Source organism: Zootoca vivipara, chromosome 6, assembly GCF_963506605.1.
Source record: "Zootoca vivipara chromosome 6, rZooViv1.1, whole genome shotgun sequence".
Lineage (NCBI taxonomy): Eukaryota > Metazoa > Chordata > Lepidosauria > Squamata > Lacertidae > Zootoca > Zootoca vivipara.
This window is the reverse complement of record NC_083281.1, coordinates 49,323,693-49,351,184: the sequence shown is the minus strand read 5'-3', so window position 1 is coordinate 49,351,184 and position 27,492 is coordinate 49,323,693. Positions and strand designations below refer to the sequence as shown.

At 40.4% G+C, this 27,492-nt stretch overlaps 2 protein-coding genes across 2 annotated transcripts in view; one reads left to right on the top strand and one right to left on the bottom strand.

Annotated features, from left to right (window-relative positions):
* The first annotated feature begins 739 nt into the window (after window positions 1-739).
* SLC7A6OS (solute carrier family 7 member 6 opposite strand) lies at window positions 740-8,742 on the top strand. The gene is made up of 5 exons (XM_035118103.2): window positions 740-997; window positions 3,792-4,166; window positions 6,443-6,637; window positions 7,558-7,675; window positions 8,027-8,742. Exons 1-5 carry the CDS (start codon window positions 827-829, stop codon window positions 8,149-8,151), a joined length of 984 nt encoding a protein of 327 aa, XP_034973994.1. The 5' UTR covers window positions 740-826; the 3' UTR covers window positions 8,152-8,742.
* Window positions 8,743-8,784: 42 nt separating this feature from the next.
* The window catches only part of SLC7A6 (solute carrier family 7 member 6), a 32,851-nt gene continuing 14,143 nt past the window's right edge, over window positions 8,785-27,492 (bottom strand). Inside the window, exons 6-12 of the mRNA XM_035118099.2 lie at window positions 21,321-21,465; window positions 19,245-19,368; window positions 15,397-15,500; window positions 15,006-15,102; window positions 14,152-14,301; window positions 13,737-13,920; window positions 8,785-13,475 (exon numbers count right to left, since the gene is read on the bottom strand). Of these exons, the coding sequence (XP_034973990.2) occupies window positions 13,384-13,475; window positions 13,737-13,920; window positions 14,152-14,301; window positions 15,006-15,102; window positions 15,397-15,500; window positions 19,245-19,368; window positions 21,321-21,465 (896 nt within the window). The 3' untranslated portion in view covers window positions 8,785-13,383. The remainder of the gene's footprint in view (window positions 13,476-13,736; window positions 13,921-14,151; window positions 14,302-15,005; window positions 15,103-15,396; window positions 15,501-19,244; window positions 19,369-21,320; window positions 21,466-27,492) is intronic.

Sequence of the window (27,492 nt, the reverse complement as noted above, 5' to 3'; positions counted from 1 at the left end):
TAACGCTGCTTTGACCGCACACCATAGAGAGAAACAGTAAACAATTTAAACACTTCCGGTTGCTATTAGATGCCTCCGTGTGCAGGGCAAGATGACGACCCAGAGGAATCAGCAGAAAGCTAAATGTATATCCTTCATTTTCTAAAAAGCTCAAGAACAGCAGAGAAAAAGAATATAACAAGTACAGTGGAAATATAAGCAATCGAAACACATGAAAAAGAACCCTTTTATGGAGAAACGGATTATCTTTATAATGCACTAGGGAAATAAGACTCAGGATAGTGTGATCTCGTTTGCGTTGGCTAGAAGCTTGTAATATTGATAGGTTCTACAGTCCTTGGTTTTGGCACGGAAATTCGTCGTGCTATGCAGATATCTCTTTTATTTCTGGCGTTTGTTACTATGATACAGTAGTTGGTTATACTCCACTGAAAAGCGGGAGAGAACTAAAAGCATCAGTGTAAGATTTATATAACACAATGTCAGGTACAATGTAATGTTACGACATAACGGCCATGAAGCTTACTAACCTCTCTTACTATTATCTTGCTATTTGTTAATTAATTCTACCCAAATAAAACGATTCCACCCTTCTTGTCCCGCGCGTGGAACCACGCGTTTTACTTGAGAACCATGAAGACTGGGCCCTCGGGATGAACGCTACCTTTGCGTCATCCGGGAGGCGGAGCGACGAGCACGAGTCAAAAGGCTGTGACGTAAACGAAGGAGGTTCGGATACGGGTAGAGAAAAGGAGAAGCAGCGCCTAGCTTTTCTCACTCTCCTTCCCGTCATCCCCTGCGAGCGGCGCTGTCTGGCCCGGTTGCCATGGAGCGCGCCGCGGTGCTGCGCGTCAAGAGGAAGCGCGGCGGGGCTGTGCCGGCCGAAGCGTTGGTGTTGGCCTGTAAGCGGCTCCGGACGGAGGAAGACGCTGCCACACCGGGCGGGGATGAAGTGGAGAAGAATCTTTTCAAGCTGGTGGCCACCGTAGCCTCGGAGGTGCGGTTGAACAGAACTCGGTGTTCTGGTCTGGGCTTGTTTGGGCCTGTTGGTCGTCGTAGTTGGCCAATTCTTTATACCAGGCATCCCCAAACTCGGCCCTCCAGATGTTTTGGGACTACGATTCGCATCATCCCTGACCTCTGGTCCTGTTAGCTAGGGATGATGAGAGTTGTAGTCCCAAAACATCTGGAGGGCCGAGTTTGGGGGTGCCTGTTTTATACTCACAGAAACAATAAGGTAGGCCTCAGGCAAAGGCATCAAAAGTAGCTAAAATAAAAAAAAATTCTTCCAGTATCACCTTAGAGACCAACTAAGTTTGTCATTGGTATGAGCTAATGACAAACTTAGTTGGTCTCTAACTGGAAGAATTTTTGTCTTCTTTCAACTATGCCAGACTAACACGGCTACCTACTTGTAACTAAAATAAAATTAGTTAAAGATCATGTGCAGTGAAGTTAACAACGCGGTCATGTATAGTTCTACTCAAAAGCAAGACTCCTACGTGTTTCCTGGAGCAAAGCCATACCTATGGATTGTGTAGCAAAGATGGTGGTATTTCACGACTCGTCAAAAGAGTATAGCTGGCAGATTCCGGCAAAGTATGATTTTAGCACCTAGGATAGCTCAGTTAGTAGAAGGTGGGACTCTTAATCTCAGGGCTGTGGGTTCAAGTACCACGTTGGGCAAAAAGATTCCTGCATTGCAGGGAGTTGGACTAGATGATCCTCCTGGTCCTTTCCAACTCTGATTGTATTCCAGGACTTATTATTCAGTATTCCATTGTGCTTTTGTGGAATCATGATCTCATTATTCATAATATTGTTTTCATCTCTCTAATAACAATTTCTTCACTCTGCTCGCTTCCCCCCCCTCTTTTAAGGACCATCCGATGCCAAACAGGCAAGGCATTATTTGTTTGTATCTGTATCTCAAACATTTAAGGTGTTAGGTGATATAAAAATGATTAAATTTTAGGGAAAGACTGTTACAGCTTCACTCCCAATAATAATTCTTTTCAGGGATTGTGAATGTAACGACCCAAATTTGTTTTGTGTGTATGTTTAATTTGTGGTTTGTTCTTGTGTGAAAAAGAAAAGAAGACCCACTCAATTAATTTGGTTATAATTCTTCAACACTAATATTTAAATACATGTTGAAGTGCTTTACAGTCCTGTGCCTCAGGGGTAGGGAATTTGTGTGGCCCTCCAGGTGCTGCTGGTCTACAACTCCCATCATGTCTGACCCCACTGGCCATACTGACTGGGGGGGGGGGCTGATGGGAGTTGGGAGCCCAACAACATCTGGAGGGTCACAAGTTCCCCACCTGTGTTAATGCATGTTTTCTCAATGCAAGCATGTTTCCTCAGGTGATCAGGTAAAGGCTGGTAACCCATTGTTCTGCTATGCAGCGGTGAAGCTTCATGCTCCGTCACCGGGGGCGGAGAGCAGGCAGCTGCCCCCAGGGACGTTGCACACGTTCTGGGGGCGGGGGGCGTGTTTTGGGGGCACGGCGTGCCATGCACAGGGGTGGGACACGCGTTTTGGGGGCGAGGCGGGCAGCCGCAATGGGGCTCCTGGGATTGCGCCGCTCGGGGCGGCCCACCCCCACTGCCCCTATCTTCCTACACCCCTGTTGCTATATAAGCTCACCTGGTATTAAGTTCCATTCATCTCAGTGGAGCTGCTTTTGAGTAGGATTGCACAGTAAGAGAATCAGGCTGTGATTGGGATGGCTGCTTAACATCTTGCCAAAGCAGAGGGTATTGATCTGCATAAAATCTGCATGCATGTGTTAATTTATAGGTATAGTTGCAAATTTGGAAATAATTACTGTAATTTGAATAGAAATGCATCTTCCCATAATGGGAAGAATGGTAACCAGGTGCACTGTGTGTCTGCTTAATATGTTGTTCAGGTACTATTGATGGACCACTACTTCCTGCTCCTGCTCTCCCTTATTACTTTATCTTTAAACTGGTCTTGGACCAGTTGCCTTTCAAGTAGAGGTCTGTCTGCTGACAGTGCTTCAGATAGAGAACTGTCCTCTGTAAACTAGGGCACATGACCATCATAGCAGTAGTCCTCTGCTCACACTCACTCAGGGATGTAAGTACCATTGAACTTGGTGGGGTTTGCTTGGAGATGACATGCAAAGGGTTGCCCTGGTAGACATCAATAGTGCTAGACTTCCTGCTATGTCCCAAACTTTAGCTTTAGAAATGAGTAAGGTTTAAGAGGTAAATCTCTACAATTCAACTGTACAGTACATCCTTTTTTAATCTGGTTCTTGGAAGAAATGTAATCTGATGATTCTGAGAAAGTGGCAGGGAAAGGGTTAATCCATACATTGCACTATTTCTCTGCTCTCAATTTCCCCCCCTAAAAAGCACTTGCCCAGTGTATTTTTTCCCCTTTTAAAACTGAGCTATTGGAGCAACACTGTACATACAGGTTTGTATTAAATATGGATTTTGTCCCCAAAAGTCTGTGATATAGTCATTTGTAGTCAGGCTTTCTTTGCACATATTGTCCCTAGGTTGCATAGAGAAGATATACTGTGCATTGGAATTAGATAGGTATGTTTCTGTAGTGATTATGATGGCGGAATATATGGAATTGTTTACCTGTTATCTTTGTTTTGTATACATTCATTTCCCTACACAGCAACTCGGCTCTGAGCAAGCAAACACTCTTCTTTGTGTTTGTGAATTGCTTATTATGACTGTAGATTTGTTCTTTAAATAACAAGCTTTTAAGGCATGAATTGAAGTTGCATTTTTGCTTTCCTCAGGACGAGTCTGTTGAGAAGTATGTAAAAGAAGCCATAAGCAAAAACAAATTGGCTGAACTCTTGCGACCTTCGCTAGGAAGTGCCCAAAGAGTAATTCAGGACCTTCGTTCTTCCAAGTATGCTAGCAGACAGGAAAGCCGCTACCGTCTAATTGCCAGCCACCGACCAAATTTCTCTGATGGAGAAAGTGATGTACTTGCTGCAAATGGGGAGGAATTGAATAAAAGCAACCATTTGGTCTCTGGAGCAAAAGAAGACACTACACATGAAGAAAGCCATGGTATTGCAGACTCCTGTGGAGAATTTCAGTTGTTTGATATTGAACAAGAAGAGGATGTAGAAAAGGATACTGGTATGTCAGCCGCACACTTACAGGTTGGTCAAGTTTCTGGATTAAAATATAGCAAGCCAGCAGTTTATACAAAAATGTGAACTATTCAGACATCCCACCAAACCTTGAATTGGATCATAATAGGAAAGGACCTTGAAAATCATCTACAGTAGTTAAATTGACCGTAGTTCACTGCTAGTGATAGTTTAGAATCCAAACCATAGCTTGATTTATTCCAAATTTAGTAAGTAAACCAGAGTTTTGAGTTTCTTCTCTGCTTTCAATTTCTCTGCTTAGCATTCCACTTTTTAGGTAAATTGTTCCCTGGAGGGGAAGCAAACATTATGATAAACCATACATGAACTCTGGTTTGCAAACCTAATTCTAAAACATGACACTTGATTGTATTTTACCAGCCAATCTCAAATAAAGGTTTTCTGTTCAGTCAATATGCCAAACCATAGTTTAGGGTGTTTTTTTTTTAAAAAAATCATTGTTTCACCTCAAATCAGAATTGAATATTTATGTCTAGTAATTTGAGAAGTTTATAAGCAAGCATTTTTAATATGCTTTCCAGTGGTTTTGACTAGCACAATTGGCAATCTAGTTGGGAGAGGTAAAAAATTTCAAGAGAGTGACAAAAAGGATGCTGCTTACAGGTGTGTTTGTTGGCAATGTAACTTTGTGTTACACTGTTTGCATGTCTCTGGGTGCTCAATTTTTAAAGCTAAAATCACCTCCTAATTCATGTTTCAAAAACAGTTTCCAATTAAACACATGAGGGTTGTTTGGGTACATAGCCTGTTGCTTTTGGTGTGTGTGAAGGGCCCACAGTTTAGCTGTAGATCATGTGCTTTGCATTCAAAAAGTCCCAAATTCAATCCCTGGAGAGCTGTTGCCAATCAGTTTTGACAGTATTGAGCTAGATCAATGATGGGAAACTTTCAGTTGACCCAATTGTGACAGGCTTGACACCTGATCTATGATGTTAGGCACAGGAAAGTTCAGCTAAAATGGGGGAGGAACCTTAGAGCTCATTCTAAGTACACTTCTAAGTATATTCGCAATATACATTCTAAGTACAGTAAACATATTCTTCCTTTGCAGCTACAGCTTCAATTTAAGCTGTGCTGCGAAGAATCAAGAGCACGCTTAAGAGTGCACTCATGATTCATTTGTTTGAAGTTGAGTAACCTGAAGTCATAGTGATTGACAGGTTGTTTCTTAATGTGTAAAGTCTATATCCTTATTGACCACTAGATGCCAGCAGTTGGATGCAGTGCAGAATAGCATAACTTCGAGCACCTTTCAGAAACAGACATTAGTGTATTGTGTGAAATTTAATCCTATTTGCAGGTATGTACATGGATACAGAGAAGTAATGCAAAACACAAAATAGTAGGGTCAAAAGGGCATAAAATGAATTGTCTCCCTGTTGTGTATATTTTGGTGGAGGGGTGGTGGTGGTGATGTGGTGAAGAAAGCCTAATTGCTAGGGGAGTAGAAAAAAAGGGAACAGGCACTGTGTGTATTTTAAAATCTTTTCAATAGACATTAAACATGTTATTTATGCTAACAAAGTCTGACTTATAGGAAATTATTAGACAGTGTGGATTAGTAAACCTTACACTTGCTTCCATCATGGGCTGAGTACATTTCCGTCTGCTTGACCCCATTCCCTTGCAGCAGAAGACCTCAGTGGGCTTTGCTTAGTAGACAAGAGCAACATCAGGGCAGGGAATGCTGCTAGAATAATCTTGGTACAATATGGATACCATGTTATTTCTCTTCCTGATGTTACACTTAATGTGATATTATTGTACAGTACAGTATTTTCGTAACTGTGTTGAGAGTCTCCAGGATACAAGTATTCTAAATAGAAAACAAAGTAGCCTATTCCTTAGTGCTCTTTAACAGCTCTAGCTGAAAACATCCAATGAACAAAATTTTAGAAAGATTATTATAATTTGTCACATTTACCTTCTATTACTGTTTGAGATTTTAGCAAGAAATATCCACTGCCCAGTGTGTTCTAGTTACATCAAGACTGTGTCTACTTATTGATGCTTGTAAATGAGTAAGAGGCAGAATGGTGGGAGACAGATATATTTGAACATGCATTTTTTAACAAGGGGCTTGTATCTTCCTCCTTCCCCCAGCACAAGATAGTCAAAGTTAAATTTGTATTTTGCTCTTGCATTTAACAGGAGGTAACTATTATTATTGAAGGGGTTTCAACCAGCAATTTGAAGTTGCATATTACTTTCTCTTTTAGCTGTTTACATTGTGATGCTTATAACACTTCTGTTCTATCTAACAGAAACCGGGTTCAGATGCAATTCTCTGTAATGCTGTTGAAATGATTCGTGAGAGTTTAACCATAACAGACAGGAAAGAAGCAGAGCATAATTTAAAGGAGGAATATGTTTATGACATCTACTGCATGGAAACAGCATCTCCATGCTGGATTGAGAACATACTGTCTGTTCAGCCCTACACCCAGGATTGTGAATTGGTAAGCAAATGGAAAAGAATGTTAAATAAGTGACAAAGGGGACTAAAGAAGAGAATGAGAACCTACTGTGAATTTAGCTCAACATTAGAGTAGAAAAGCAAATATATGGGGGCATGTAGATAATTACCATTTTCAGAGAGGGCAGTGTCAGAAATAGTGCATTTGCCCTTCAGTTCTTGACATTTTTTACAGCCGCAACAAAACTACATGTTTGTAGCTGCTATTTTAATTCCTTAATTTGTATTTTAATTACTAATCACATTTAAAGACAAGGTTTGGTTTGACTGACTTACAGGAATATCCAAATGGGTTAGACTACATTTATGACTGATAGCTGAAATAAACTCCCAAACACTGTTTATTAGATAAAACTGAAATAAATTTGATAAATCAGAATGTTTTATAAATTTCACTTCATGCACTCAACACAGAGCAAACCAATCCACATAAGATGCAGACATATGGAAACTCCCCCTTCATATTTGAACCAACATCAAGTTGGGAAAGGGTCCATTTGAAGTGGAGGACAGGAACACTTTTACTTTTTGGCAAGTCACACATTAGGCAGAATGGAACAGTGCAAGATTTGCTCATTCACATTCTTGAATAATCCTTAGATTCAGGAAAGTTGTCTGTGCTTGCAGAACACAAGTTGTATTTGCTAACTGCTCAAAGGCATAAAGGTTTTTACACACACACATTTTAATCGGCATAAATAAAACAGATTTCAGCAGGGATGGGGGAACATATCTGTCCATATGCCATGCAGGTCTATCAACACCTGGAGCAGGGTGGTGGTGGTTATGGAATCCATCACTTTTCATTTCTGATGGCTAACTTTTTTTTTTAGTTGATGCTTAGCAAATGAGTTACAGTGGAGACTTTCAACTCTGAAAATGCTTTTCGATTTTAACATGCAGGTGGATGAAAATCACATTGCAGAAGAAATATATGATGATGAAGATGATGAGAACAATGAGAACAATTGGCGAAATGACTACCCAGATGAAGATGAGTTCCTCCCTGGGGAAGATGAAGGTATTTGATGTGATGGGCAAGCCAGTCAGCAGTTTCACTTTAATTGATAGTGTTAACCATTAATTTTACTTCCATTACTCCCAAACTAGGTGGCAGAAGACCCAAGTGAAACCCAATACTGTTTTACCCTGAGAATGAGTAGCCCACATAGAAAAACCTTGATGGATATAATATAACACGTCACTTTTCTAATTTGAACTGGGAAGTGGATGGCGAGATGATGAGCAATCTGAGACAATAAGCAAATAGAGGAAAATACAGTGCTTGGGGCATTGACAGAAATGCAAACCTAAACATCATTGTATCCTGTAAAATCTTTCTCACGTTTCCAAATTATTTTTTTCCTCCTAGAATCAGAGCATGGAAGCATCAGTGATGAAGATAATGGATATATCAGGAGAACATGGGAAAAATATCGGTCTGATGTCTTGTTGGAATTCGAGTATGATGGGTTGCAGGAGCTGGATTCTGAGTAGAACACTGGAACCTTAGTGCTCTGAAGATATTACTTTAATTATATGTGAATTTGGAAGTTCATGACACCACATCCATACATTGTACCGCTTATGTACAGTGAATGCTACAGTGCTTATGGAAGCCTGGGTGTCACTGGTTGTTCAAGGGTAAAAAAGAGACTTTAAATTATGTATCTAAAATTGAGAAATCTAATCCCTATTCTTGCAGCTGTTGTCTCCATAATATGGTGCACTATGTGGGTAGGGCATCTCTGAACATGATGGATATCAGTTTTTACTATGTTGGAATCTTTGAAGGCTACTTCTGAAGTTAAGCAAGAAAAAATTACCTTCTATAAGAAATGTTCTAGTTTTTCAGGTAAAACTGGAAATGCAGAAAAAATAGAATTAGCAGACAGCAGATATGTATTCTGAACAACTCTTTCAAGGTCTGTCTCTTGCCATAAATGGAGTTTCTGCCATAGATTGACAGGAGACCATTACTCATTCTGTGAATTGTTGATCTTTGCACTTTAGTATGATTGGATTGCCGAGTAGTATGGAGTTCCTATTGACTTTAATATGCAAATAAAAGGTAGCTTTTGTTGAATAGTTTCTTTGACTGATTTCCCCCCCCTCTGACATGGCCCTTACCAGTAGGTATTTTTAAGTAGATAGTTTGCTGGTAATCCAGTGAAATGTATTACTGTACTGTTCAGTAAGTTGCCTAAAGTTTATAGACAACACCGACAGTTTCTTGACTCGTTTCATTTTTCTTTCTAGTAAGGTCAAGATGAGCTGCATTGGGTTTGACTGGGGTAGGGGTGAGTTCCAGCTACCTTGAGGGAAACAGTATTGCATTCCTTCGGTAGGGTCTAACTGTGGCCCCAGAAGTGTTTTAATAATTATTGTCTAATGGCAAATATCCCCTTTTAGAGCAAGGTGTTTGAATGGGTGGCGGCAGTCCATATTCAGGTATGTTTTGTGAGAACAGATTATTTGGATCCATTTCTGTCTGCCTCCAGAACCTAACATGACATTGTTGACAAGTCATCAAGAGTTTTGGAGTCAACCAATATGTGGGTAACACCCAGCTCTATCTCTCTTCCATCTGATTCAGAAGAGGCAGATGCTTGACCCAGGGCTTTAGAGGTGGTGGTAGGCTGGTTGCAGGACAATGAACTGAAGTTGAATCCTGAAAAAGGGTTATTATGTTCTGAGTTATTGAGGTGAGAAGATGGCTTATTCTGGATGAGGTTACAGTCCCCTGGAAGACAGGTCCACTGCTAGGAGCATCTGCTGTTCAACAGGGATTTAAATGTTGGTCTTGCTTCAAGTCCTACCAGATTTTCATTGTGATGCAGGTGAAGATGGGCCCTAGAGATCTTGAGTTTTCACCCATACCTCCTTTGCTGGGTTGGATAAAAAAATACCGAATTACTGTGCTTTCAGTGCTTTTTCTAATAATTCCTAGCCAGTGAGGGGTTTTTTCCCCCTGTTGCTGCAAGCAACAGAAAATTTAGTGATTGCCATGGTTTCTCACCACTCAGATACCAGTACAAGAGGACCAGTGCATTGCAATGTGTTGCTGAGCGTTTGTATAAAGCCTATCTTCTAGGCTTGTTATGAGAGTAAATTGGGATTGTGTATGTTGCCGTGATACCAATATAAACATGAACAACAGAACTCATCCAAGTTTACACATCTCCATGTGTATCTGTAACCAACTGGATCAGGCTCCTAATTAACTGCAGTTTCAATTGCTCTCATGTAGTGGGAAAGGTACAAAGCAGCATTTTTTAAAAAAAATCTGTTGGAGTTCCTTTTTTCAGAAAGGCTTGAGCATGGAGCTCTCTGTGTGCTACTTTTCTTCAGTGAAACTTTGGATATTGTGGGGGGGGGGGGTTTACAAAGCAAAAGTAACACTAAAACATTTCAACCAGAAATAAATAAACAAGGATGGAGCAAAACCAGCTTTACCAGACTAAATAATAAATAAAACCAACCTACACAAAAAATGCTAGTCTTAGCGCTCTGCAAAGGCCCACAGCAGCATGTCTTTAAAATAATATGGAATGGGGGTGAGGGTTATGCCTCCAGATGGTTGGTAGGTGGCTGGAGATTAAAATGATGGAACATCCTCTTCCCCAGCTTCATTTCCACATTAAGTGGGGGGGGGGGGAATTGTATGACACTCAAGATACAGTCTAAATATCCCTGCATGCATAGCAAGGTTATGCTTCAAAGTTCTGCTGCTGCCCTTCTTGTAATTCTTAACCAAAGGCATATGCAACACTGCCGCAGCAGTACTGACATTCTTCCTGCCCCATGTCACTTTTCTTATATGTATGCATTCAAAGTAGTATGGTTAATTAAGTGTATGTTTTCTTCACAAACAAAATGGAGCAGGTGTATCAGCGTCTCACCATTTTATTCCCACATAGTGGAAGTTTCATCCTCCTCCCACAAAGTTCCAGCACACATTGACATTATATAAAAGCAGCCATTGTCATTACAATCAGTTGGACAGATCAGGAGCTATCCTTTGCAGTCTTTTTAACAGTATGTTGGGAGTGTAATAATCTAGAGGAAACTTTACAAAGGAATGCCAAATTTACACGTGGAAGTAAAATAAAAGTGTGTGCTTTTAAGGATTATGTTTATACAATTTCAAATAGCTGTTTATTGAAAATAAAAGTAAAATGCTTTATTCCAGATTCAAACCTACTAAAGAAGCATTAGGATAGATGGGTTGTTCAATTTTGGGTTGACTGTACATTTTGAATCATTCTGTTAAATCTAAAAAAATGAACCTCAAAGCAAGTCTCACATTTTATGCAGGTAAAAAAATAAACACCAAAGGAATATCTGAATAAATGGGCCAGATTATAAATCCAGCTGTGACACTAAACCATTAAAATCCGCAGTACAGGAAAGCCCAACTTTTTTCACAATCACATGCTTATTAATGCAGTTTCAAGTCCTTTAGTCACAAATAAGACACCTGAATTGACAGAGTTCAGTATTTTTCCTCAAGCTGCAGCTATATAGTTGCCCTCTTATAGGACTGTGCACTACAGTATTCAAACTAATATTTAGACAATGATGTCAAGTTCTGGGATTTTTATTATTTAACAAATGCAGATAGGGTTTTGTTCAACTAGCCATGTAGAAATAACCAGAAAATCCTTTGTCTTTTGCCTCAGCAATCACATATATTTATATTATTTAACACTAGAAAACCCATGTAAGTGTGGCAGTTTGCAGGCAGGACACTTGCCTGCAGGAGCAGGACAGATTAGCAAGGTTGCATGGAAGCCCCTCTGCAACTCTCCCATAGCCAACCCCTGACATGTGATATGCCTTCCAGCAATTATCCCAGCCAGCCAGTCTCAGTTCTTGCTGGAAGTTAAGACTGCTAGTGGCACACACACTCCACTGACAAACTGAGAAGATAACACTGGGAATGAGAGAGAAAGCAGCTGCTCCTGCAACTACACTACAAGCTGTTTACTGGGCACACTGTCCTGGGAAGCTATTGGTAAGAAGTTTTGATGTGGTTCCTGCTGCTACTAAACATGTGGGTCACAAGGACAGAGGTGACACCCGCCACCACTGTTGCTGGGCAGACCGGCCCAGGTAGCTGCCACTGGAGGGTGGGGAGCTCAGTGTGGTCTCTGCCACCACTAAACTTAGCAACCAGACTCAGACATCATAAGGTGAGAGAAGAGGTGATTGCAGCAGTTGCTGTGCACAGTTTGGTGAGCATGCTGCTGCTGAAAGACTTCCTTGTTTCAGTTCCTGCCATGTCCAAACTGAGCAGCTGGCCCCAAGCAGCATGAGAGGACAAGGAGTTGGTAGCAGCAGCTGCTGCTGCTTGTAATGACTGTTGTCCCAAATGCTACCATCTGCTGGATTACTCCCAAAGAAAAGGAAAGGTCATATCATTAATGAACCTGTTTTCCAGCTTAAAACACCAACAGGTAAAAAAGATGAACAGTGCAATGATATGAGTATTTACTCATCGGTCCTATGTTAAATGAAGCATACGTCCAGATACGTGTGCATAGAATTTCAGCTTCATAGCAGAGTGTCTACTCCTAAGTAAGCCTCCTTAGACTTGCATTCAGGTAAGTGGGTATTGCAGCCTCAAAGCATTCCCAGCTGAACTGACCGCCCCAAGCATGTAAACCAATCATGCAAACAAATTCAATATTGAACAGCATTAAGTCTAAAAACATAAATTCCATAAAGGGTGGGGGATCAAACTAATTGAGAGGCTTGCTTCTCTATTTTGTCCTTCAGTGAGTTCTATTACAAAGCTCCTTGGGTTTTTTTGTACAGCAAAATTCAGTGAAATATTCTTACATAGAAAGAATGGCAAGAATAACCATAGATCATCCAGCTTCTTTGAGAATCAGTTTACCAAATTACAGTATCAGACTGAAGGATATTGAAAAAGCTGGAACATGTGCACAGGAGGGCAACCAAGATGGCCAAGGGTCTGGAAACCAAGCCTTATGAGGCCAATTGGGGGAGTTGGGTACGTTTGGCCTGGATAAGGAGAGACTCAAGAGGAGATATGATTGCCATCTTCAATTACATGTTATTCATGGATGATGGAGCAAACTTGTATTACCTTGTGTGGGTTCTAATCTGAATTGCCCAAAACAAAAACTTACCAGCTTTTCCTAAAGCATAAAAGTTTTACTTTATTTAATAATAAAAAAGCTAAACTTTCATGTGAAGGAGAGAACAGCAGCTTCAGGGCATTAACTGCCATCCAGTGTGCTATAGGTAAAGGAACCAGTCCCTGGATCTTTAGTGACAAATTCAACTCCTCTTATGCAATAGTTTGTCATTAATGTCAATCTACAAAGGACTACTTCACACAAAACAGCTGGATTGTTGATAAGTCGGGAGAATTATTGGTGCCTTTCAAACTCCAGCCATTTGGAATTTGTATCAAGCCTCTTGCTGGGCTGCCTATTTCTGAGCTCTAGAATACAACACTCAATTTCACTATTAAAGAAAAGTTTAGAATCTGTAGATGAAAATCATAGTAAGTTCTATGCCTGAGAAGACTGGCTTTTCAACCAGTTTATAAAAAAAAAAAATCAAACGCTAGATCATGACACAGTATGATCTGGCAAGAATCCAAGTTTAGTAATAATTCCAGATTCCAGCGAAGTTTTCTGTCAGTTCATCATTTCTTGAGCATCTTGTTTTACCTTTTTAGTCACTTTTGCATCTTTATATAGATTTGGTTTCTAGCTTTTCTTCTAAAGTATCCATTTCTGTCAGAACACAGTAGCAAAGTAGCTGAGTGGCTCGAGTGACAGCACCTGCCCAAGAGTAAAATAAACAATTAACCAGGTAACTACCTACACAGTAACAGTTCAGAATCATTGGCTTACTGAAATGAGACTGGCAGCAGCATCAGTGGTAAATACATTCCTACAAGTGCTCTATTGGCACTTTGCGCGTGCGCGCCGCTCAGGCTGCATACTTTTGGGGGTGTGAACGGACGGATTGAGTATGCAACCCGAGGTACCACTGTATTAATCATTCATTAAAAGAAACACACACACCCCAAAATATCTTACCTAAAATCTTGCTGACAAAGGGTGGTCTTTTGGAAACCGGTAAGGAGACTCCCACGAAGTATACTGGAATCCCTGAGAGTGCAATGCCAATGCCAATCAGGGAATTAATGGTGTCACTATAGAGAGGCACCACCACCAGAAATACTGAGCATATGCAGAAGACTATTGGGAAAAACAGGCTCAACTGTAAGAGAGGAAATGAACTAGAATCAAGAACTGCCAAGTCACACTCCAATTTGTACTTTTTTCATTGTCTTCAAGCGTAAGATTCTCATCAGAAACCACCTTATGCCAATCTAGAAACAAATTTCTGCCTACCTAGAAAGTTTAACAAATGACACAGTGCAAGGCTCGCACATTGGTATAATGTTTCTGAATGTATTAACTACAGAATTTGAGCCTTTATCATTCTCACCTTGAGTGGCCTGTGCCGATCTGGTTGCTTCCAACGGAGGTAGAGTTGCCCAGCAATTGATAGTCCCACAAAGAACCAATAGCTGAAGCTGAAGTAGTTAATAAGCTGGAATACATCTTCTACAGTCAAGTATATGAGAGTCATGGTACACTGTTAGGAAAAAGGAGATAAATACCATGAAAACCTCAGGAGAGACATTTTTTTAAAAAAATTATCTGTCATTAGCAGCACTTGCTCATTTTTTTTGGCAGTGTCACCATAACACAGCCTCCTCAAACCTGCAGCCCTCCAGATGTTTTGGACTCCCAACTCCCATCTGTCACAGTCAGCCCATTCTTAGAATGTGCTGCATGGGCACAGTTCAGAACAACAGAGGTATGCAGAAAGGTATCCTAAGTGGCTACTTCACAATGATACAACATCTACCCCCTGGCAGCTCCAAGCTTAACCCCCACCCCCGATGGCATGCCCCATTTATTAATGAAATGCTTGTTGGTAATTTTAAAGTACAGCTGTTTTGATCACTGTATATTTTGAGCAGTCTTGAACACAATTTCCTTTGTGGAAAGGCAGCACATAAATTAAAGTATAATCTAATTTGGGCTGAGATTCAATATCCAGAGGTTAAGTAGGGAATATGTTGTTTCCATTTACAATTCTAACTTATAGGGACAGGGTGAGTTACAAAATGAAGAAATTTAATAAGTTCTACTAGCTCTGTCCACCGTCCACACTGAGGGAGCATCAGAGTTTCTACATTTCATCAGGTATATACAAGGTGCAACATCTGTAACTAAAAAATCTATCTAGTTACTCCATTATAGAGGTATAAAAAGCCACAGTAGTTAACTTACATTGAAGAGAAGTGCTGGGACTGGTGTAAATCTTCCTATGTGGATCATTGACAAAAGGTCAGGCAAATGACCCTCCCGGGATCCAACAAAGAACAGCCTACCAATAATAATAATGATGAAGAAGACTATGATGATGATGTCAGATTTGACAGTTATATCTAATACTATGTTAAATGGAGCCTCAGAGTCCCCCTTCAAACTCCCGTCACCCCCCTCATCCCTGTGATTGGGCCCACCCTGTCCCGACCCATGACCTATTCGGGCCACCCCACATCCCCCACCCAAGCCTGTACAATTTATACCAAGCATACAATGGTAAACCCCCCACCCTCCCTCCCTCTCTCTTTGGGGTAGGTATAGCCTTACAGAGTACTAAAAATAGACTCTTTACCTCGATGATGCCAAAATAGATGCATTGAGTCCACCAAAGCAGGACAAGGCAACAGCAATCGGGATTGTCCAACTGAACATGCCAAATACTTGATCAGCAAATGTCTAATGTAAGGGGGAATGGAGAAAAATTAAAACCTGTTGAACGTCCACACAGAGATTTCTTTGTAAAATATATAGTCAAAAAAGTACCCAGTCTGTACAACAGAGTAAACAACCCATCAGCAGATGTGGAAAATGTTTCCTGCTCTGAAGTTCAAGTCCTGTTAGATTGAATTTCAGAAATAAATTCAATTTGAATTTACTGTTTTAGAAAGTCCAAGGTACAGAGAATTGTGGGCAATCTTGAACAAATTAGATTGCTAAATGATTCTGCTTTTTTGCCCTGCCTAGGCAAATATGCTGCATCACAAATTATAAAAAAGCAATAAAACAGTCTGACTCCTGAATAGCTCCAAATTAAATTGTTTAAGGAAAGGATGGCTTTTAGCATAAGGAGACAGAAATATACTTGTTTGAAAGCTTTACCAAGAAATACACCCCAAATAATTTATGGTTGCTGCTCTTATAATGACCTACAATTCATTGATGACCTTCCTTATTTTTACTGCAACTCTGCATTTTTCATTGATTTCCCTCAGCACCACCCAAGTCATGCCTCCATAATTAAATATTTCCTCTTCCTTTATCATTCAGTGAAAATACCTTCTACTCTAATTTCACTACTATTGTGGCATTTCTGCTCCACATTTGAGGAATGATGTCCCATTCTTTTTCTCCAAAAAGAGAATGCAGAATAGCAGGCCTGTACCGTCAGTGCTGCTTGGGAAATAGGATGGCTAATATACAGAGCTAGAGTTTTTTATATATACATAACAGCAACAGCAGTATAATTGTACAGATATAAACTGGTTCCCTGTGAACCATGGTTTGCAAACTGAAATTGGAGGTCAACCTTTGGAATATGCACTACTTCCACATTCCTCATTCTCTGGAGCAATTTCCTTCATGTCTTCCATTCTCAGTGTTAGCCATGGGTTTTGTGTTACACACTCACTGATGTGATTTGTGTATTTAGGAGGATCCATCACAAATTGAAGATGTGTGTTTTGAAGCAAATTGGCAAACCATGGTTTTGAGAGGAACACAAAGCTATTTATGACAAGAGAAAGGAGAGGAAATTGGTTTTGAAAGGGGAGATGGGTGAGGAGTGTGTACCTAAACCACGATTTGCAGACAGCCACCAGTACATCTGCACTTAATCCACTATGGGGAGAGATTAGACTGGTTCATACCAATGGCCAAATCTCAGATTTGAGCATTCTAGTTCTGGTTTCAGATGCGAAGCATAAACTCAAATTCACCAATTTGTATGCTACAATGGCATATTCAACAAGGAAATCAGGGCTATAATCGGCACATCTGATGGGAAGGATGAAAATCAAATATGCATGCCTAAAGATTGCCAAACCATAGTTCAGCCTTCCAGTAGCTTGAGCATAGGATTTCAAATAGGAAACCATGCCTCAAATTTCAGCTAGCTGCAGAAACAAAGGCAGGCTTGTGCCTTCATTTTGCATATGTAAAATAGGGTGGAAGAAGCCTTCTGTTATATTTTCCAGCTTCTCGTCTGCAATGTCTAGATGAAACTTGTTCCTGTGTCCTGTTGGTATTCAATTGAGTAAACTCAATTAAATTAATGAAGGTAATTAAGGTAGTCATGTCCATTAACTTCAATGGGTCTAATAGGACCAGCCTTAGATAAAACCCCATATACTGTAGATATTAGGTATTTAATTTTGTTAGTACTTTAGGCATAACATTCCAGTATTTAAAGGATTCAGTATTTAAAGGATTGGAGTAGATTAATGGGGGAATCTGCCAGGTTTAATTCCAAAGAACTGTTAAAAAACCTGTTCACTCTGTGAAGCTGGTTTTGTCTTTCTGCAAGATATTCTGAAAAGAAATCATCACAAAGAAAACACCACAATTTATAAACTGGATTAACTATAATCTGGGTGATACAAACAGGCCTAATTAGTAACAGTAGTAGTAAAGAGCGAGACTGTGAGTGTTATTAGGAGTGTCTAATAATATTCAATCAGTTTTCATTTAAATAGTACATTTCATGAATGTGTAAGATGTTCTATATAACAATGTAAATGTATGTGAATATAACAATGAAACTGACTGATTGAATATTAAAGGCTTAGATAAGTACTGTGTCCCTAATTCCAGCTTCACACATGCACAGTTGGACAAGTCCAGTAGCGCAACTTCTCCTGAACTGCAGCCAGAAAGTAGTGAATGGATTAATAATGAAATCTGATTACTTAAAGCTCCAATAACCCTTCTAACTAAAAAGATTAAAATCACAAATAGGCAACATAAACCAATGAATTTCACATTGGCCAAATTACAAGAAGCTTCTTGCTGTGTATTTGAGCCTGGAAATTTTACATTTGGGATGCTATGTTAGATTAGTCTAAAGAGAATGATCAAAACACCAAAATTTTAAGAAGCTTGTTCTAAGACACAACAACTTACCGGTAACTACTCAGCTTAACTCCCCCTTAAAAAAACAAATTTGTTTGGTAAAGTGTGCTGACCTAAAAAGGCTTAGATCCCTCATATGTCATTAAAAAGTTGTAAATATCCTATATAGTATTCTATAGTACAGTAATTGGAGTGACCTTTAACACAACTGAGTTCTTGGAAAAGAAAGCAGAGAAGTATCCTATCAGCCCCATAATGATTTCTTTAAATGTTAGGCATTTAAATACCTACATAAGTAAATGGATAAGAAATCAGATAGTAGGTCAGATGTCAAAAGATCAACATTGGAATGAATATAAAATCAAAATATCTTTCAAATACCTTTTGTGCATTAGTTGCAAAATATCTCATGCAATTCATAGAATAAACTGTATAAGAAAACTGGGGGGGGGGAGCAAGCAGGATGTTGTCAGTAGGTTTCCCCAATTTCACCCTATTCAGATTCCCTTGATTACCCAAACTGCAAACCAGTAGTGTTCCTACTGCTTGGCAACAGGATATGTCATTCATTGTCACAGTGGAAGATAGTGGGTTAGAGCAATGCATCCCCCCCCTTCTTCCAACCTGGCTTGGGTCTCTTGCCTGAAGCAACAGCCCAAGAACTCACTCTGTTACAGTGTTGATGCAGACTCTCCCCAGAATATTTTTACTTTCTACATGTCCAGCCCACATGCATGCTACTTTCAGTCTTGCCTAAAGTGACAGCATTTCTGCAGTCTCTTCTATTATAAATAGGGCAGCATTTTCCATGAATAGCTAAACTGGTCTGAGACCTTGCAAGTGACTGATTTTACCAATTTCTAACAGCCCTAAATACAAAGGGTTGAATTCAGACTAAGTTAGTTGCTCTAAGTTCCCACTGAAACAAATGGTGACTGCAAGTCATGACTTAATTTTAGTTACTATTGAAATAAATGGGATTTAAGCGCAAGTTGCTTAATCTGAATCCAATCTGATAAATTTAGCATTACTATTTTTGCATAAATTATACTTCAGTCAATCAACTGAAAACAATTCTTGGGGAAGGTTAATTTTTTCACATATATATAAGCCTCCAAACTGCATCCTTAGAGGTTGTTGGTTTCATTCTGGATGACTGTCACCAATTCACTTGGATGTATACACACAAGTTTGGAGAAATCAAAAGGTAGTCTGGCCATAAACAGTGCCCAAAAGTTCTAGATCATATAGAAACTGGGTCATCTGAATCATAAAAAGGCTGCACAGCTCAAGATGCAACTTACTCAAAGTGAAATGCATAAACATACATAACAGCAGCAATATCAGACTTACCACTGCCACTGCATCACTAGAAAGCACAGCATTAATATCCAGCACTGTATAATATGCTATATTGGTCAATATGTAGATAATTGTCACAATTGGCATAGAAACAGCAATAGCTAGAGGCAGGTTCCTGGTTAAACAAAACAAAACACAAACACACAATTTAGAAGTGTTAGAGATTCATTCCTCGTGTTTGCATTCATGGGATTGTTGTCTATCACATGATGGTATATGTTTTCATTCCACAGAGTGGGACGTGACGGAGACAGGATGTTTGTGTTACTGCGTTTCCTGGAGTGGGACTATTGTTCTTTGTTCTTTTCTCTTTGCTGTCTGATGCTAGAGAGGGAGCCATGTTGCAGTCCTCCGTGTGTGTTTATATGTAAATAAACGTAGGTTAGCCAAATGCTGAGTTGCTGAGGTCTGTTATGCAACTGCGCAAACTCTGCGGATCCGTAAGTGTGCTGGTGTCAGTTGGTATCAGTTGCTGTGATGTTCAGGCTGAAGAATGCTTTTGAAGCTCAAAACGATCGACCAGGAGGGAGAAAACATGCCAGTCAGGCATGTGTCTCTGCCAGGGTCCTTCTTGCGAGTAAGAGATCCTAACAAAAAGTAGCTGTTACTCTTTTCATCCTGACTAATACCTACTGGAATATCACAAGGGATGCGGGTGGCATTGTGGTCTAAACCACTAAGCCTTTTGGGCTTGCTGATCGGAAGGTCGGCAGTTCGAAACTGCACAACAAGGTGAGCTCCCGTTGTTCTGTCCCAACTTCTGCCAACCTAGCAGTTCGAAAGCACACCACTGCAAGTAAATAAATAGGTACTGCAGCCATGCACACTGGCTTCCATCACGGTGTTCCATGGCACCAGAAGTGGTTTAATCATGCTAGCCACCACTTGACCCAGAAAGCTGTCTGTGGACAAACGCCAGCTCCCTCGCCCTGAAGCGAGATGAGCGCCGCACCCCATAGTTGCCTCTGACTGGACTTAACTGTCCAGTGGTCCTTTACCTTTATTTACCTTACTGTAATATCAGGTATTTACAAACACATTTAGACTGATAAAAGCTTCATATGAGAACTAGGAGTTCTATTAAAAACAAGCTAAAGAAAATGCCTTATTTTCATTACTTTTGTGGCCTACTTCTCACAGAGGTGTTTAGGCTGCACCACTTCACACTCCAGGGAGAAATTTACGTGACTGTTCCTCCATGCTGAAAACAGTGCTATACATAGAAAAAGGCAAGGCTACAACACTCCTCCCTGGCACCATCTTTTCAATGCACAAAGATTCTTCTTTTTCCATGGAGCTGTCATTCAGTTATATGAGCCCACATTTAAAAGTCCAAAGTGTTGCATCAATGAGAACTAGGCCTAAGACAAGGCAAAAGGGAATCAAACCAACTTTAATCAATGGTCGAAGTGGGGATCAAAGGCCATTGTGGGGTGCAGGAGGGAAGGGGCCTGCTCTAAATCTTGCTGGGCAAGTGTGGAACCCAGGAGACCCCAGAGGGCAACCCTCACCATTTTCCCTCCTAGGGATAGGAAGAGACCAGCAGGGCCTCCTATTTGCCAAGAGGCTGCTGTAGAGGTGACACCAGGGGGGAGTTGCCAAGGAGATAGCAGATCTGACCTCCAAGGAACACACTGCAGCCACTGATGTTACTGTGGTGGTGGTGGCGGTGGTGGCGGCGGCGGCAGCAACGGCAGCAGTGTATAATGAATTTCTAAGAGGCCACACCTGCTGCCCCTATAGATCCTGCCACCTGAAGTGGTCACCTCACCTAGTTTGATGGGTGGGCAGCCCTGACTATGTCCAGTTTTGTCAATCCTGCAAGTTGGAAACAATGTGCAGTTTGCTACAGCAAGTCAAGCTTTTCTTAATGTCTCTCAGGCTTTGAAATTCTGTTGGTTACTCTTTGTAGTGTCAAGGTTCAGAATTGTTTATGTCCATGTAAAATATTTCTTCAGCTAGAGATAAAGTTCTCTCACACTTCAAGATGAATTTTCAATTAGATTGACTCTTAGGAGATACTTCAAACAAAGTGAAAAAGGTGAAATAGCTTTAGGAAACGTTTACCTTTCTGGGTGTTTTATTTCTTCAGTTACAAAATTGAGGGTGTCCCAGCCTGAGTATGAGAACAAGGCAGAGTAAAGTGCAAGAGAAATACCCCCAAGATTCCAAGATGATCCCTCAAATGAGTCCTGAAAGTGGTCCGAATATCCTGCGTGTAAAGGAAAAGCAGAGGAATAAGAACAGTGTTGGAAAGCATACCAGATGGCACTGTTAATATACTTTACTGGAAAATAAATGCAAGAAGAATGAGAAAATCTCAAACTCTCTGAAGACAGCAAAGTGAGATCTACACACCTACACCTACACCTACACACACACGGCATAACTAGATGGGAGATAATAACATTTTTAAATGCTGCCTTGCATTTAAATAAAAGGGGGGAGCCCTACTAGCAAGCAGAAAACTAGCATAGCAAGCTGCGGGCTGGGCTAGACTGTCTCCTGACAAGTTATTAATTTAATTGAAATGAAATTTTATTTATTTTTATTTATGTGAAGGAACATTCAAGGAATTGTATTCCCAGCCTACAGTGACAATCAAACACCTCATTCTTCTGCATGGATATGCCAGGCTGCATATCATCTCCCTGTTGCCTGCCTTTAGAGCAAATCAGTTAGTAGAAACATTGCTTTATTTCTGAGGAACTCTAGTTCAATACATACCCAATTTACATGCATCATCAGAGACAGACTTGGCTCACACAGTTCAAACCACAGTTAATTAAACTGACTGCAGGCAGCCTTGGCATTACAACTTAACCTCTTGCCAAAGTACTTTTGTATACAAGGTATCTAGAGTCTAGATATTTTATGTATAAAAATGTATCCAAAATGTGTTTCTCAATCACAGATTGGTTCTCAGGTTCAAATATTATCTGTACTACTAATATAATGAGGTTTGGTCAGGAAACAAACTATGATCCCAGTTCAGGCATAACAGTAAGCAAAGGCTCAGCATGTTGCTCCCACTTTGCTTGGGAAGAAATGAAGTGGGAACCAACTACAGGTTCACAGAAAAATATTAACCATGGTTTACGTTGACATTTGAATGAGAGCAGTGCCACAGTCTGATGGCTACCCAATAAGCCTTGACCTAACAACTGTTAACCCACATCTCTGAAATATTTTAGCCAATGTCACTGAAAAATTTTAAGACAACCAAAATTACAAACGATTAAAAGATGTACTTAAAGAAGGTCTATTACTAGACTACAGCAGCTTTCCATTTACAAAAGCTAATTAGTATTGTCCAATTTGGCATGTTTTCCGAGTGTGTTTTTAAGCTGGATAAAAGCAATTTCACAAAAGCAGCTTTTAAAATTAATTGGATTTATTTGGCAATCACCGCAAAAGCAGCTTTTAAAAACATTGCAGTGTCTCATTTAGAAATCTGTTCAATATTTAAGAATATTGAGAATATTAAGCATATCTATTCTCACCACTATATTCACCACTTTTTATCTCCTTATAAAGCATTGGGAAGATGGAATAGCAGCCAAGTTAGAACAGTGATGGATAAAGAGTTATATTAAAAGCAAAAATCATACTGCCAGAAGAGCACATTGTGTTACATTAATGTATTTATTCTGCACAGGCCCAACGTATAAGGAAAGAACATGGCATATTGTCCTTCTAAAATACAGAAGTATGTAGCTTGGCATAGTAGAAATGCAGACTTCCTATTTTCTCAAGTCAGCATAATAAGAATGCTTCCAAAATAAACAGGAAACAAAGCTTGTTTTAAAAAATCAATAATAAAGGTGAAAACCCTGATAAACCTACAATAGCTAGGATACCATAGCTCATGGGAAAAATATGTCAGCAAGCTCAGTTGTGTAAAGTTGAACAATCGGCAATAGGAAAAACATGGCTGAGGAGGAAAGTGCTATGTGATCTTTGTTTTTAGGTGCAATCTTGTCAGCAATCTGCACATAAAGGTAATATAGGCCAGTGTTTCTCAACCTCTTTTGGGCCACGGCACACTTGTTCCGTGAAAAAAATCACGAGGCACACCACCATTAAAAAAGTTAAAAAATTTAACTCTGTGCCGCCCTATATTATAATTATGACTGTAAGAAACACTTGCCAAATATTGCTTTCCGGCGGGTTAGTAATGTGTATTGGCGGCCGCCAGGCTTGTTTGCACTGAGCTTTGGGAAAGAGGAGGAGAAATATTGCTTTCCGGCGGGTCAGCGCTGCTTATTGGCAGCCGCCAAGCACGTGACAATGCAAATCGCCCTTCTCGTCGCCACACGCCGCGGCACACCAGCCAGCGTCTCGCGGCACACTAGTGTGCCGCGGAACAGTGGTTGAGAAACGCTGATATAGGCTGCTTGTAAATGCCCTTAATATGACTGGCTCTGGGATCAACCTGGTGTTAAAAGTAACAGAAGTATTACACTTAAAGGTGCATAGGGTAGCTCAGGGCCAAACTCAACATGATGTTAGCTGTATCAAAGCAATTCTCTTCCTATAAAATGTTTTGAGGTTCTATTACAATCAAGTGATAGAGTAGAATAGAATAGAATAGAATAGAATGTTGTTGTTTAGTTGCGTCCGACTCTTCGTGACCCCATGGATCAGAGCATGCCAGGCACTCCTGTCTCCCACTGCCTCCCGCAGTTTGGTCAAACGCATGTTTGTAGCTTCGAGAACACTGTCCAACCATCTCATCCTCTGTCGTCCCCTTCTCCTTGTACCCTCAATCTTTCCCAACATCAGGGACTTTTCCAGGGAGTCTTCTCTTCTCATGAGGTGGTCAAAGTATTGGAGCCACAGCTTCACGATCTGTCCTTCCAGTGAGCACTCAGGGCTGATTTCCTTCAGAATGGATAGGTTTGATCTTCTTGCAGTCCGTGAGATTCTCAAGAGTCTCCTCCAGCACCATAATTCAAAGGCATCCATTCTTCGGCGATCAGCCTTCTTTATGGTCCAGCTCTCACTTCCATACTTTCTCACTACTGGGAAAACCATAGCTTTAACTATACAGACCTTTGTAAGCAAGGTGATATCTCTGCTTTTTAAGATGCTGTCTAGGTTTGTCATTGCTTTTCTCCCAAGAAGCAGGCGTCTTTTAATTTCGTGACTGCTGTCACCATCTGCAGTGATCATGGAACCCAAGAAAGTAAAATCTCTCACTGCCTCCATTTCTTCCCCTTTTATTTGCCAGGAGGTGATGGGACCAGTGGCCATGATCTTAGTTTTTTTGATGTTGAGCTTCAGACCATATTTTGCGCTCTCCTCTTTCACCCTCATTAAAAGGTTCTTTAATTCCTCCTCACTTTCTGCCATCAAGGTTGTGTCATCAGCATATCTGAGGTTGTTGATATTTCTTCCAGCAATCTTAATTCCGTCTTGGGATTCATCTAGTCCAGCCTTTCGCAGGATGAATTCTGCATATAAGTTAAATAAGCAGGGAGACAATATACAACCTTGTCGTACTCCTTTCCCAATTTTGAACCAATCTGTTGTTTCATATCCAGTTCTAACTGTAGCTTCTTGTCCCACATAGAGATTTCTCAGGAGACAGATGAGGTGATCAGGCACTCCCATTTCTTTAAGAACTTGCCATAGTTTGCTGTGGTCAACACAGTCAAATGCTTTTGCATAGTCAATGAAACAGAAGTAGATGTTTTTCTGGAACTCTCTAGCTTTCTCCATAATCCAGCGCATGTTTGCGATTTGGTCTCTGGTTCCTCTGCCCCTTTGAAATCCAGCTTGCACTTCTGGGAGTTCTCGGTCCACATACTGCTTAAGCCTGCCTTGTAGAATTTTAAGCATAACCTTGCTAGCGTGGAAAATGAGCGCAGCTGTGCGGTAGTTGAAGCATTCTTTGGCACTGCCCTTCTTTGGGATTGGGATGTAGACTGATCTTCTCCAATCCTCTGGCCAGAGGATAGAATAGAATAGAATAGAATAATTTATTGGCCAAGTATCAACCATACTTGGAATTTTGCTTCAACTACATTGCAATGTAAAGAAAAACTTTGTTAAATAAATTAATGTGCAAACATTTTTCTAATGTAAATAGCTGCTGCTGGAGAAGCCTGGATAGGCTTAATAATTTCCTCTCCCTGTGCATCAGGATCATGGCATTTTTTTGGGGGGGGGATTAACATCTATCCACCACTATTTCCATTCTATTCAGTCCCACCCTAACATCAAATTGCAATTGGAAGGGCAGGGGAGCCCAGTTTTCTTTGGTCTAAAAACTTACTTTATTAAAAACAAAAACAACACAGAAAACACACACTTATAAGACACTGACCAAACTATTCTATGTAGAAAGTGTTTAACCTCATTGAACAAAGGAACTGCTTTGCAACCCCTTCCTGCAAAAAAAAAAAACAAAGGGAGTCTGAGCTGCATGTACAATGTCTACAATACACATTAACAACTTTCTTTGGATGGCAACTGTTATTTGGGTGAGGAGACAGAGCCAATTTGGAGTTGGAAATTAAGGGGTTTAAGCCCACACACACCATCCGCCACCACCACCATAATAATAATAATAATAATAATAATAATAATAATAATAATGGTGATGATTGAGGTCTGTTTTAAATTAATTACGCATACATAAGCCTGAGGTACTCATTAGGTCATGTATACCACTTGGTTAGATTCAACTGAAAAGAGCTACATAATACATAGGTAATACACAGGTAAAGGTAAAGGGACCCCTGACCATTAGGTCCAGTCGTGACCGACTCTGGGGTTGCGACGCTCATCTTGCATTATTGGCTGAGGGAGCCGGCATACAGCTTCCAGGTCATGTGGCCAGCATGACAAAGCCGCTTCTGGCGAACCAAAGCAGCACACAGAAACGCTGTTTACCTTCCTGCTGTAGCGGTACCTACCTGCTACGTCTTATTTTCGGAGAAACAGGGTATTTATCTACTTGCACTTTGACGTGCTTTTGAACTGCTAGGTTGGCAGGAGCTGGGACCAAGCAACAGGAGCTCACCCCGTCGCGGCGATTCGAACCGCTGACCTTTTGATCAGCAAGCCCTAGGCTCTCAACATAGCCAGTCACTAAAACTGCAACCCAGCTACTCCCCTCACCCCATAATAAGGTATCTTTTTTCCTCAGCAGTGGCATTCTTGTAATATAATCCCTTAAGGAAAAACCTGAATCTACTTCATGTGCTTTGAGATAATAAGCAGCCACAGCATGGTTTCAGCCCTCTAACATCACCCTTTTGTACTCCCTTATAATATGAAACAAAACTGTCCATTCTATGGACCAGTTAGCATCCACAAAACTGCACAACCAATTCCATATGCCCAAGAGCGCATGCAACTTCTACTTCTCAAACACCAATATCTCAAGCCACACAGCAAGTCATTTTGCAACCTGAGAGAAATTTCAAAATCAGTTTGTACCACACTGTTGCCTACTTTTACTGGAAGCAGCTCTACAAGGCCTTTGACAGGAGATGGAGAAAAGGAAGCCCAACAACTGCTGAATGGCATTTTACCACCCATAATTGTATTCAGTTTTTTAGTTCAAACAGTTAATGACCATTACCAAGATATGTAGGCTGAGCTGTAATATTACATTGGTTCTACTAGAATTAATTTTTATTTGCTTGACTTTAAAACATGTTTGTAACAGTTTAGCTGTAGAATCTTCACCTTAATGTAATTATGGAGCAAAATATTACTGTTAAGTGGTATATTTCCTTTGTATAGATATAACTTTTAGTGGTTTTCAAATAATGTACAGCTTTGACAAAATAAAATTTAACAATTATAGCAACTTAATCCCACAGATTACGTTTTCAATTTTTGGATAAGATGATATCAGATTTTATCTTTTATTTGGTTTTTGTTTTAAATGTATATTTTCTGTCCCAATATGGATAAAACTCCCCCCACTCCAATACATTATTTTTCTTTGAAATGTGAGAAATATCTACAAAGGCCTGGTAAGGACACTACTGCTGTGCCCCAGGAGAGGCTGGTCCATTAGGACAAATGGAGTACTACCTTCTGCAACCTCAGTCTGCCATCAGCCAGCTTCCACCTGCCTGTTTTTCTTCTTCTTCTTACAACTAGTCCAGGGGGTGGCACTGCCTGCCAACGTCCTCTGCCTTAGTTTCAAGTGTTGCCGTTGTGGAACTCAGCAGGTAGGAGGATGGGAACAAAAGTGGAATTAGTTGACTCCACCTGT

What these genes read in the sequence shown, in the direction of transcription:
- SLC7A6OS (XM_035118103.2), top strand. Translation starts at nt 827, where the DNA reads ATGGAGCGCGCCGCGGTGCTGCGCGTCAAGAGGAAGCGCGGCGGGGCT. An exon ending in TGTCAGCCGCACACTTACAG is followed by an intron (nt 4,167 to 6,442) that starts GTTGGTCAAGTT and finishes TCTATCTAACAG; the next exon opens with AAACCGGGTTCAGATGCAAT. An exon ending in CCTCCCTGGGGAAGATGAAG is followed by an intron (nt 7,676 to 8,026) that starts GTATTTGATGTG and finishes TTTTCCTCCTAG; the next exon opens with AATCAGAGCATGGAAGCATC.